This window comes from Microcaecilia unicolor, chromosome 4 (assembly GCF_901765095.1).
Source record: "Microcaecilia unicolor chromosome 4, aMicUni1.1, whole genome shotgun sequence".
NCBI classification, from domain to species: Eukaryota; Metazoa; Chordata; class Amphibia; order Gymnophiona; family Siphonopidae; genus Microcaecilia; species Microcaecilia unicolor.
In genome coordinates this window covers 38,025,210-38,037,619 of record NC_044034.1, presented here as the reverse complement: position 1 = coordinate 38,037,619, position 12,410 = coordinate 38,025,210, and the positions used below count along the sequence as shown (strand labels likewise).

General features: G+C 44.2%; 1 protein-coding gene across 1 annotated transcript in view; it reads right to left on the bottom strand.

The window, feature by feature from the left end:
• Positions 1 to 12,039, bottom strand: part of TMEM135 (transmembrane protein 135) — a 351,789-nt gene extending 339,750 nt beyond the window's left edge. Inside the window, exon 1 of the mRNA XM_030200157.1 lies at positions 11,579 to 12,039. Coding sequence (XP_030056017.1) covers positions 11,579 to 11,719 — 141 coding nt within the window. The 5' untranslated portion in view covers positions 11,720 to 12,039. The remainder of the gene's footprint in view (positions 1 to 11,578) is intronic.
• Between the last annotated feature and the right edge of the window lie 371 nt (positions 12,040 to 12,410).

The following is a 12,410-nucleotide window of genomic DNA, read 5'->3' as shown; positions in this document are numbered from 1 at the left end:
GGCTGCGCCTAACACCACCTCAAGAAGTGACGTTAAGTACAGCCCCACTATCAGCAGTCTGGTAGCACAGGTCTATTTATCCCTTACTAAAGTGTATGGACCAGCCACCTCCTAATAGGTGGAATAAATAAACCAAGGCTACGTTTAGAATGAGAAATGTGATTGTTTGTGTGTACTCACCAAGCACAATACCTAGGAATACATAAATCACCCAGGGTCGAGGCAGTTTGCTCTTTACTAGATACCTTATTTCTTATCAAATATTTGCACAATTAGCAGATCAGTGATACTCACTGGGAATACAGAACACTGCTACACAAAACTACTTCTATATCTGAGACACCAAAGAATATATATACTTTTATTTAATATTCTTCATTATATGTACAATCAATTGCTTATGGGAATACAGTACCACAGCTACACATAAGTGTTCTTCTGGGTCTGAGTCTCCAATGTTTTATTTTAGGGTCTTCTTTGCCCTCACCCCAAATTACCAGCTAAAGCCAATTAGTAGATATAAAAGACCCAAGGGTACTTATGAGAAAGCAATAGGATTATTTGCCAATTGATTGGTTTCTCATGTGAGAGAGCAGCCCGGCCTGTACAAAGGTACCAGCTGTGGCTGTCTCTCTCCACAGAAATAGGAAGTACAATCACTTATATACGCTCATTAACATAACAGGTCATTCTGGCAATAATCCCATTTATTAGATATATGCTAATGTAATAGTTAACACTGATTGGCTATGGTAATGAGTTGATTAGCATTTACTGGAAAAGCTAACAATAGACCAGCTCTTACTGGAAGATTAAGTCATCTTCCTGAGGAGTAGTTGCTAACTGTCATATTTCTAAACCCCTTTGGTCAGCTATTTTGCACCTGCACCCTCCCTCATATAGCCTGTGACATTGTGTCTTAACAGATTATGAGATGTTGACTCAAACCTTGGTTCAACTGAAAGTCACTTAGAAATGGGCCTGTCAGTTTTTACTGTCATCTCAGAGCTTGAACCAAAGTATGATTTCAGGCCTGAAAAATACTCCAGAATATACACAGTTCACAGAAATGCTGCGGTGGCACACCTCCCTCCTCACCCCACACTCTCAAAGTCTCACCCCAACATGCCCTCCCCATTTCAATCACTCCCTTCATATCAAACCAACCACCACCAAAGAAAGCCACAATATTGTAGGAGGGTCTCACCAATCACCTATACAGAAGCAATATCACATCCTTAAAAAAATATATATAGCTATACCTCTCCTATATACCCCCTCTGGCTCTAGCCACCAACATCACATCGTTTTGCTGCCTTGAGATCATCAGTCACTGTCTTCCTCAAGTCGCTCTCCTGGTTGGTATTTATCAGATTCTCACTCACCATCCATTTCAATTATGGAATACTTTCTTTTAAATACTGCCGCACAACATAAAAACTAGTTACGAATTAATGAACTTCCGCAAACTACTGAAGACCCATCTCTTTAACAAGGCATACCACAAGGATCAACCAATGTGAATATACACAACTCCTCCACATACAGTCAGAACTGTCTTACAATTTCTGCTTGTTATACTACTATCATGTCTTATCATTATCATGTTGCCCAAGATCCTTCTGCAACACTATATGTCTATTTTCTGATATATTCCCACTATTCATGATTATTGTAAGCCACATTGAGCCTGCAAAGAGGTGGGAAAATGTGGGGTACAAATGCAATAAATAATAATAATAACCTACTTATAAGTTGTTTTGCCAGCAACTGAAGACTTATTTATCAAATTTTATACTGCCTATTTTTTTTTACTGTACGTAACCTGTAAAATTTCAGATTGGTTTGAGGTGTCCCAGAAATGTCTGATTTAGTTTGTAAATCCACACTGAGCTACATAGCTCTACTATAATAAAAAGCACCTCCAACGTTCTGAAGCTGACTCCGTGGCTTCACTGAAGTGAAGGGTTCGTCAGATTCGTCAGTCTGTCACCATCTCTCTCGGCCCTGCCCTCGTGTCAAAACGTGATGACGTCGAGGGCGGCGGACCTATCAGAGGCACAAGGGCGGGGCCGAGAGAGATGTTGACAGACTGACGAACCTTACGAACCCTTCACTTCAGTGAAGCCACGGAGTCAGCTTCACAACGTTGCAGGTGCGTTTTATTACACTACACAGCTCCCTAACTTTGCAGTTAAACATCGCAGGGTGGGGGGGGGGAGAGGGGGGGCAACAACCCTGGAACTGGGAGGGAGGGAGTGGGGGCATACCCTGGAACTTGGAGGGGGGTGGGCGGACCCAGGAACTGGGAGGGAGGGGGGGTCACCCTGAAACTGGGAGGGGGAGAGGGCCGACCCTGCAAGTGGGAGAGGGGGGGAACCCTGGAACTGGGAGGGAGGGAGCGGGGTCACCCTGGAACTGGGAGGGAGGGGGGGGCCCCGGCACACACTCTCATTCTCACACACACACTCTCGCACCCAGTCTCACTCTGTCACACACACTCACACATTCACTCTCTATCACACACTCACTCTCACACACACTCTGTAAAACACACACACTCCGAGGAAAACCTTGCTAGCACCCGTTTCATATGTGTCAGAAACGGGCCTATTTTCCTAGTTGTTATATAACTGCAGTATGAAAGCATTCATATATCGATCGTGTATTGTTCACTCAAATTTCCACTTCCCAAATGAATGACTGTGCACCATTCAAAACTATTTTGTGGAACTACCACAAAATTTAAAAAAAAGGCTTCAGAAACAGATATACATAAGATTTCTTTAGCATGAATATTATAATCATGATATATATTCCATTTGTATCCCGAAGTCTTCGGGATACAAATGGAATATATATGGAAAAAAGTCTTGCTTTTTTATTTTGAAATCTCTTGGCTTGGCAACCACAGTGGACCTTTAGCTTATGACCCACATTCACGACTTCTGGAAGTCAATGATGGTTCCCATGCTGTGGATGTGCATTCATCTCAGAAGCATGCAGTTCAAAAATAAAAAATGTGCTACTACAGGCAAACATAATTCCTCTGAAATGCATTTCCCTGGGTTAACAATCAAGCGGCTCAAAAAGACAGGGGATTCAGAGAACATACAAGAGGAATCTAGGGATTCATGATGAAGGCCGGTACTACTGAAACTAAAGACTGTAACAACCTCAAGTCCTGTACCCAGAAATGAGTTAGGGGTCCTTTCACTAAGCTGCGCTGAAAAATGGCCTGCAGTAGAGTAGGTGCAGGTTTTGGGAGCGCGCAGATCCGTTTTTCAGCGTGCCTGTAAAAAATGCCTTTTTTTAAAAATTTTGCCATAAATAGAGTGCGGCAGAATCAAAATTGGCGCGCATCCATTTTGGGTCTGAGACCTTACCACCAGCCATTGACTTAGCGGTAAGGTCTCACGCATTAACCGAGCGGTAATGACCTATGACGCAGAATGCCACTTGACGCGCGTCAGAAAATAAAAATTATTTTCTGGATGTGCGTCAAAAATGAAATTACCGCTAGGGCCATTCGGTAGACGGGCAGTAACTCCATTTTGGCATGTGTTGGGCGTGCGTAGCTTAGTAAAAGGACCCCTTAATCCTCCAAAAAAAAAAATCCCATGGTAAAAATATTCTTCATATTTCTTACATAAGGTTGCTTCCAATCCAGTTCACCACTTTGGGTCCTAATTTCAGCCCTGTCAGCTTATTAATGAGTCTTCTGTGAGGGACCTTATCAAAGGCTTTGCTGAAATCCAAGTAGATTACATCTAGCGCATGTCCTTCATCGAATTCTTTGGTCACCCAGTCAAAGAAGTCAATCAGATTCGGATATCAGGATTTTCCTTTGGTAGAGCCATGTTGCCTCGGACCCTGTAACCCGTTAGCTTCTAGAAAGGTTAACTATCCTTTTCTTTAGCAGCAACTCCATTATTATAAGTTTGCAATGCTAAATTTGCCATATATATTGTAATATAAAATTTATTTAGAAAGCTGAAGTCAGAGTTGATACATTTTTACCGACTGACTCCACCCAAAATTGCTACCGACTCCAACTTCGACTCCACGGCCCTGAATTTGTTTTTCAATGCACATGTTTCCTTCTACTCCAGCTCAGTCAGAACCAGGGCTGGCATCTGGGATTGTGAACCTTCATTCTTTACAACTCTACTTAGAGTCCATCTTCCAGACCTCCAACACTCCAGTAACTGTCCTCAAAGATCAAGTGAGCCAGCCCTGAGTGAAGTTTTCAAATCCTGCAGAAAAGTGATACCCAACCTGCATCTACTAAAAATTTTACATCTAAAATTCTTTGGAGTTATCGTGCTTAGAACAGCATCACAAATGACTACCATGCTCTTGGTTGACGCCGGCAGACACTGGCTAAGAAATGCCAAATGATAAGATTTGGGGGAGGGGGGGGGGGGTCAGGGGAAATTTGTGATATTTTTCTGAGCAGGGCCACAGTATTTTTATACTTTATAAACACACATTAAAAAGCAAATCTTCTAAACAAACTGGGTATTAATATTGGCTAACGTAATGGGAGGAGTTACTACTACTACTACTACTTAGCATTTCTATAGCGCTGCCAGGGTTACGCAGCGCTGTACAAGTTTAAACATGGGGAAGGACAGTCCCTGCTCAAGAGAGCTTACAATCTAAAGGTCTCTTTTAAACTGAAAGGCTTCATATGTTAGTAGGAAATAAAAGCTGTCTTATCACACGTTTGTTTGACTCACCTAACCACAGAGAAGTCTGCACAGACAAGAAAACAGTTGTTATTTCTAATCAGCGAAGTCGTGTGGCTGCTGTGTTAGTCCATTTAGTTTTATAGAAATAAAGATCAACAAAAAAAGTTGGAGACTGGTTCATTATGTTTTCTTCTCATAAACACAGAATGGAAGGAATGTTTTATTGATTCAGATCCTTAAGAAGCGGTGTTAATGTTTTATTTTATATTTTACAAGGAAAGGTTTTATGTTAACGTAGGGGTCATTTTACAAAGTCGCATTATGCATGCTTAGCATGACAAAAATGACTAATGCAAGACAGTTAGGGCTCTGTTTACTAAGGTGCGCTAGCGTTTTTACTGCGTGCACAAAATTAGCTCGTGCTGTGTAGGTGCCCATAGGAATATTGTTATGGCTAGCGCACGCTAAAAATCACTAACGCGCCTCTAGCGTGGCTTAGTAAACAAGGCCCCAAGTGCTCCTGCAGTATATTTTTTTCAGTTGCCTCATACGAACAGTAGCAGCTACTAGCCAGACTCACAGGACGATGTAACAAAGTATGGAGTACTGCGTGCAGTTCTGGAGACCGCACCTACGGAATGATATAAACAGGATGGAGTCGGTCCAGAGGGCGGCTACGAAATTAGTAAGCGGTCTTGAATGTAAAAATTACAGGGACAGGCTTATGAACCTCAACATGTATACGCTGGAAGAGAGGAGGGAGAAAAGAGACATGATAGAGACGTTTAAATATCTCAAGGGCATTTATGTACAGGAAGAGAGCTTTTTTCAAATGAAGGAGAGCTCTGGAATGAGGGGGCATACGACAAAGTTAAGAGGGAATAGGCTTAGGAGTAACCTAAGGAAGTATTATTTCACAGAAAGGGTGGTGGAGGCGTGGAATGGCCTCCCGGTGGAGGTGGTGGAGTCAAGGACTGTTCCAGAATTTAAAAAGGCATGGGATACGCTTATGGGATCACTTAGGAACAGGAAGAATTAGGAGTTACAGAGGATGGGCAGACTGGATGGGTCATATGGCCTTTATCTGCCATCATGTTTCTATGTATGGAGGGCTCAGCTTGGTTTCTGTGCACAATTTTCCACGCCATCATGGCCACCCTATTCTAAAGGAGTTTAACACACAAGAAAAATATGGGGCCCTTTTAAAAACTTAGCAGGGCAAAAACTGACTAATGTAGGAGCATTAAAGCGTCCAACATTATTTTTGCTTTAAAACAGAACAGTAACCACACTAATAATTTTTTTTTTTTTTGGCCAACTTGGCCAAGGGCATGTCATGGTGGGGAAAGGGTATACTAGTGTTAACTAGCTACTGCGCTGACATTACCACACAGTAACAGGTTACTGTGGGAGCCCTTATCACCTCCGCAGTGTTTATTTTTTTTTTCTATTGCTGTGTGCTAATTGTAATAGCGCACGGCCTGAACAAAAATGGAAAATAGTGGCGTTCGGGACGCCAGCTTTATAAAAGGGCCCTTATGTGCAAAGACTCACATAGACATCGGTGCACTGTTCATTCAAATCCAGTGATTATTTATTTATTTATTATCTCATTTGTACCCCACATTTTCCCAACTGCGTCAGGCTCAATGTGGCTTACAGCGCACCGCAGAGGCAGACACCAATGCAGTAAAATTAAGCTAATACAACAGAAAACCTACATAAGTAATAATGGGGAGGATGGGGAAGGGACGGAAGAAGCAGGAAAACCAGGAGAGAGGAGGGAAGGGTGGATGCGTCCAAAATTATCACTAGATTGAAGTGTATCAAGCAGAGGTGATACATGCTGAGTCCTTTGGATAAGCTTTTCCAAATAAAGTCTTAAGTGATTTCCTGAAATTTAGATGGTTTTCTTAGTTTTTGGTAAAGAGTTCCATAGTTGCGAGCTGATGAAGGAGAAGGATGAAGCATACATGGATTTGTACTTAAGATTATGAAGGTGTTAGCTATTACACCTGGATGCAAAGTATGCAAGACAGAGAAGTCAAATGTCAGCTTGTTCTTTTGAGGTTTTCATACCCATGAGCATGAAGAACCTGCAACTTTTTACTTGTTTTATTAAAAGAGATGGGTCAATGACAGGAAAAAAAAACTGGCAGAATGAGTTGTTGAGGTGATTGTGTTGTCAAATGCAGCGTTAAGGAGAAGGTGCCATGGAATGACGTGGACATTTCAGCTACGCACATTTAATGTGCATACTCTTCCAGTTGCCAGTGCAATATCGATTCTACTGCTAGCACACAGCCAAAGTATGCATATGTCCATTGGAACTGGCACACTCATGTTTGCACACACATGATTTGTATACTGCATTAGGTGTAAATATTTGTATGCCTGTATTACGGACCGGTGTGCTAAGCTTCAGCACACACCTCTAACTCAGTGCTTATAACATCAGTCTCTAACACTGAGGACCCTGTTTACTAAGATGCGCTAACATTTTTAGCGTTCGCTAACCGTGTAGACGACCATAGGAATATTATGGGCATCTAGACAGTTAGAACATGCTAAAAACGCTAGCATGGCTTAGTAAACAGGGCCCCGAATGTAGAAATGATTCAAGAGGGAGCCACAGTCTGAGGACTGCCGGTACAACGGCTGGGCTAAAGAGAAAAAGTGTGTGGGGAGAGGGAACGTGGTTTTAGTATTGTTGATGTGGTTGTTGTGTTTTTATACTTTATGCTGTTTTATCTTCCTCTAATCTGCCCTATACCCTCTACCAAATGAAAGGGTGGAATAAAGTACCTTTAAATTAAATTTCATTTATGATATTTATAACTCACTTATCGTTACAATTTTAGGTGGGGCAAAATGAAGTTGAGGCTAGTTCACTTTGAGTTAAATGTCCAAATGCGCAAGAAGAACTGCCAAGCTAAATAATAACTAATGAAATCTTACTAATTACAAGATGGTTACCATGGAATAGATACCTCTCTAGTTCTCGCCAGTAAGTTACTTAAATCTCTTAGGACTCAAACTTGCAGCTCTTTAGTACCCTTCTAGTAGGACAACCACCTGGCTTCAGAACCAAAAGTAAGTAAACAGTAATAATTTTTCAACATCCACTAGGATGTCTTAATGTGAAAAAAAAAAAAAAAAGTCTTAAGAGGAAAGAAAAATGTAGGCCAGATTTATCAGCTCTTCTGAACTAGGCTCAGATGCTTATAAGTAAACATGGGTGCTAGAGGCCCTTAGCGCTGAACTAGCACCTACGTATACCAGCGCACAACACTCGAAAGGCCCTACCGCGAGAAACAATGCAAATGCATGCAAACGAGGCTACTTCCTATTACCTTCCCCCAATGCTCAGACTTCAGCACGGTTAAAAAGCTCTCCCCTATCACCAAAAACCTGTCAACTCAGAGCTGGCATTAGGGTCTCAGGAGCAGCTCAGCCCCTATCCAAGATGCCACCCGATCACAAGGTGAGCGGGAGTTGAGGTATTCTCATCTGTTAAATGCGCGCTAGCACAGAATAGACACCGTTGCATCAGATAGGGTACAAGAATAAAAAGCAAATAGGGTATAAGAATAAAAAGCAAAGTATGTGCCATACTGCTCCTAACGTTTAGACCTATGTAGTAGCTTTTGTTGTTATCTGAAGAAAATAGAAAAACATAGCCCAGTCTCTTGTTTTGTACAATTACCTTTGTGGTGAAAGTAAACTGGCAGGTGTGACGGAACAGGGGTGTAGCCACGGGTGGACCTGGGTGGTTCACCAGCTTTGCCCGAGGCCCACCCAGAGACGGTGCGCCCTAGTCACTCACAATCCAGAAACACTTGCTGCCTTCCCTCCCGCAGATCCGGGATCACTGTCACTTCCTTCTTCCCCCACCGCTGCAGTGCTTGCAGCTTACATTTTTGGGCCGCCCGGGGTTCACACAGCATTTCTGGGCCATCCCTCTGCCACATCCAGCCCTCACATAAATAGGAAGTTACATCAGAGAGGGCCAGAAGCAGCAGAGGGAAGGCCCCGGAGTGCCTGTATGAACTGCAGACGGCCCAAAAATGTAAGATGCAAGCACTAAAGCGGGGGAAGAAGGAAGCGGTCCCAGACCTGCGAGAGAGAAGGCAGCGAATTATTATTATTAGCATTTGAATGATGCTGGATTGTGTATGTAGCCGGTGTGTGAGGCAAAGGTGGGTGGGCTGGACATATGGGAGGAGGGGGCTGTAGGGAAGGGAGAGGTGTGTTAGACTTTCTGGGAGGAGGGTGGCTACAGGGAAGGGAGAGGTGTGCTGGGCTTGTGAGAGGTGAAGGGGGACTTGAGGGGAGAGAGGTGCTGGACCCATTGGAGGAAGGGGGACTGGAGGGAAGGGAGAGAGGTGCTGGACCCATGGGAGGAAGGGGGACTGGAGGGAAGGGATAGAGGTGTTGGACCTATGGGAGGAAGGGGAACTGGACAGAAAGGAGAGAGGTGTTGGACCCATGGGAGGAAGGGGGACTGGAGGGGAGAGAGATACTAGATGTGGGAGAAGGAGGAGGATTGCTGGAGGGGGAGGGGACGGAAAGAGATGCCAGACCAAGGGAATAAAGTAATAAGGGGATTAAATACTTAACCCACAAGAGGAGAGAGGAGGGATAAGCGGGGAGGGGAGAGAGATGATGAAGGGGGGAGTGAAATAGAGAGAAGCTGGATGGAGTGGGGTCAGAGAGGAGACACACACACTGGCATGAGGGAGGAGAAGCTGGACAGGGAAACATAGAGACACGGAAAAAGGGAGATACTGAACATAAGAAGCAAATAGACAGAGAGATGGAAGATGATGGATAGTGGACATGGAGAGAGAAGAAATGCCAAATGGACAGGTGACCTTGGTGAGCAAGTTAAGAGAAGACAGAGAGAAGCAGAAACCAGAACCTGGGACCAATATGATTTGAAAATTAAAATGACCACACAACAAAAGGTAAAAAAAAATAATTTTATTTTTCTATTTTGTGATTAGAATATGTCAAATTTGAAATGGGCATCCTGACAGAGCTGATGTTAGACATGCCTGGGGCTTAGGGCATAAATTTGGGAGGGAACTCCAAAGCTTACTTTCAGGTTGAATCTTCTTCAGCTTCTGGCAGGCTTGGGGCTCTCTCTGGCCAGGGGGCCAAAGGCAATTGTCCTAGTTTTACCCCTTAACACCATCCCTGGCATGTGCTATCTTTATATTTTACACAGTGTAGTAATAAGTGCATCTTTTCTATTTCTCTGTTGTAGTACATGCAAGGTCTGGCTTCTTAGGGTTTCGATTTAATTTATGTTTATAGTCACTTATTCTGTATGGGTGACCAAAGTATTCTGTTGGCATGAATTTTCTATGTAGTATTCTGTAGCAATTTGGCTTGTTTAGTTTTCTCGGTAGATGTATTGATATTTTAGGGTCCAACTATAATATTTAGGGCCCTTAAATGTCATAAGTAGGATCCTTGTTTTGGATGTTAGTGCTGGCATTTCTAGATTTGTTCTAGGTTCTGAGTGACTTTTTGTTTGATAAATTTTTATATTACTTTACAATACACCTGTTATTGAGATAACACTAGAAACAAATTATGGGGAAATGCCGTAGCTCTGCATCCACTATTGGGGAAGGGCAAGGGGAATCTATTGATGCACAATATTTGGGAGATGCATGTGTGTGTTGGGGGACTCTAGCTCAAAGGAGGATGAAAAGTGCAGCCTCTTGTACGTCCCCTAGCCCTCAACGTGGCCTGCAGCCACTGAAGCCTGCACTGCTACCCTCACTGAAGTTATTGGGAGTGGGGTGGGACAGGGCATGGGCGCATCAGATGGCAGGTTTTTCTCTAGTACCCACCCATCCACCTGTTAGCCCACCCAAAACCTGCCTTCTGGCTGTGCCACTGTGAAGGAATGGGAGCCACTGCCTTTAAACTTCGGAGCCAGCACTTCTTTCTCCTCCTCCTCCCCCCCCCCCCCCCCCCCCCCCCCCCCCCCCCCGCATTCTGGGTATGCACTCAAGAGCTGTGCTTAACACACAACTCTTGAGCGCATGCACCATCCTCTCTCTCACCGAACTCCATGCGCAACGCTATGAGTGCACCCAAGTTTGCATCTTATCAGTGTTGAGCAGTAATGATTTCCTTCACTGCGCTGATCCAGTAGTATTTTTCAGGCGCTGTTCGGAACAGTGCCAGAGGTTTGTTTGAGCATCTGGTCCCTAGAGCTTATCTTGGAATAGTAGCCTAGTGTTTAGTGCAGCGGACTTCGATCCTGGGGAACTGGGTTCAATTCCCACTGCAGCAGCTCCTTGTGACTCTGGGCAAGTCACTAAACCCTCCATTGCCCTAGGTACAAATAAGTACCTGTATATACCATGTCAACCGCTTTGAATGTAGTTGCAAAAAAAACCCCACAAAGGCAGTATATCACGTCCCATTCCCTTTCAAAGCTCCTACACACACAGACAATACTTAATAGCTACCTAACCTTTACGTAACGAGGTCATTATAAGCAATTAACTCAACCAAACCTGAAATCTACTACACTGAAAAGCAAAAAAAGCTGTAGAGTTCCTAGGCATTTCCCCTCTCCCTCTATCATTATAAGCAACAACGACCTTTCAAAACAGCAGCAGCAGCATCTGAAAGTAAAGCAAAGCCCCACTTCTGAATACATTGTAAGCTGAAGACCCGCCCCTCCCCCATGTCCTTCCTTATGACTCACACGATGACCCTCCCCTCCCCCCTCCGCAGCCTAACTGTACCGTCTACAACTGAACCAGGTCATATAGAGCTCAGCTGGACGGTGCTAGACTGGGGCAGCGGCAGGCCACAGGCACAGCCCTGCTCTGGGCTTTCGTCTCTCTCTTACTCACGAGGTACAGGGTCCCGTAGATTTTGAAGGACTCCTCCACGGCCCCCTTGGCGATGTTGAGGTAGGCGACGGTGCAGGACGGGTGCCACGTATGGCCGATCTCATAGCAACTGTGGGGGATGGACTTGCTGAGGGCCGCCATGTTGGATGGTGGCGGGGGAGGGGAAAGCAGGCGGGCGGTCACGGGACCTGGAGGAGACGCCAGGGCAAAGGGCGCCGGCGGGGTTACCAAAGATACCAAGTGTCACGCGCATTCCACTGTACTCACGCGCTCTCACACGCTTTCGGGGATCGGAGGTCCTGTCTCCGCTCCGCAAGATCTATCTGTCATCTCTCTCTCTCTCCCCCTCTATCTTCCACTCTCCTCCTTATCCGCGGTGCGGCACCTCTCCCTCAAACACCCCTTCTCCCTAATCCAATTCACAGCTCTCGGGTCGCCCACTAACTATCCCACAGCTTTGCTTCCCCCTATGATACACACAGCAGGTTGAAGAAAAACAGAAGACCGGGGGCATTTCATTGTACGGGCTGAAGCCAGTAGGCGGAGCTTGACGCCCTTTTAGTTCACCCAAAACAATAGCCAAAGGTGATTAGAAATAATAATAATGGTGCATCTGTAAAAAGTCAAATGTACTAGTTCGATAGGCAGTGCCTTAAAAGGTGTTGGACAAAAGGTTTTTGTTTTACTTATTTGACAGCTTTTTAATTTATTTGAAAGCTTCCCCTATATTAATATCATGAAATAAAAAGAAAACAGCTTCAAAAATTATTGCAGCTGGTAGAAATAGCACTTTTAAGCTCTATATTTTGTGCTCATTTTTCTACACTGTTCT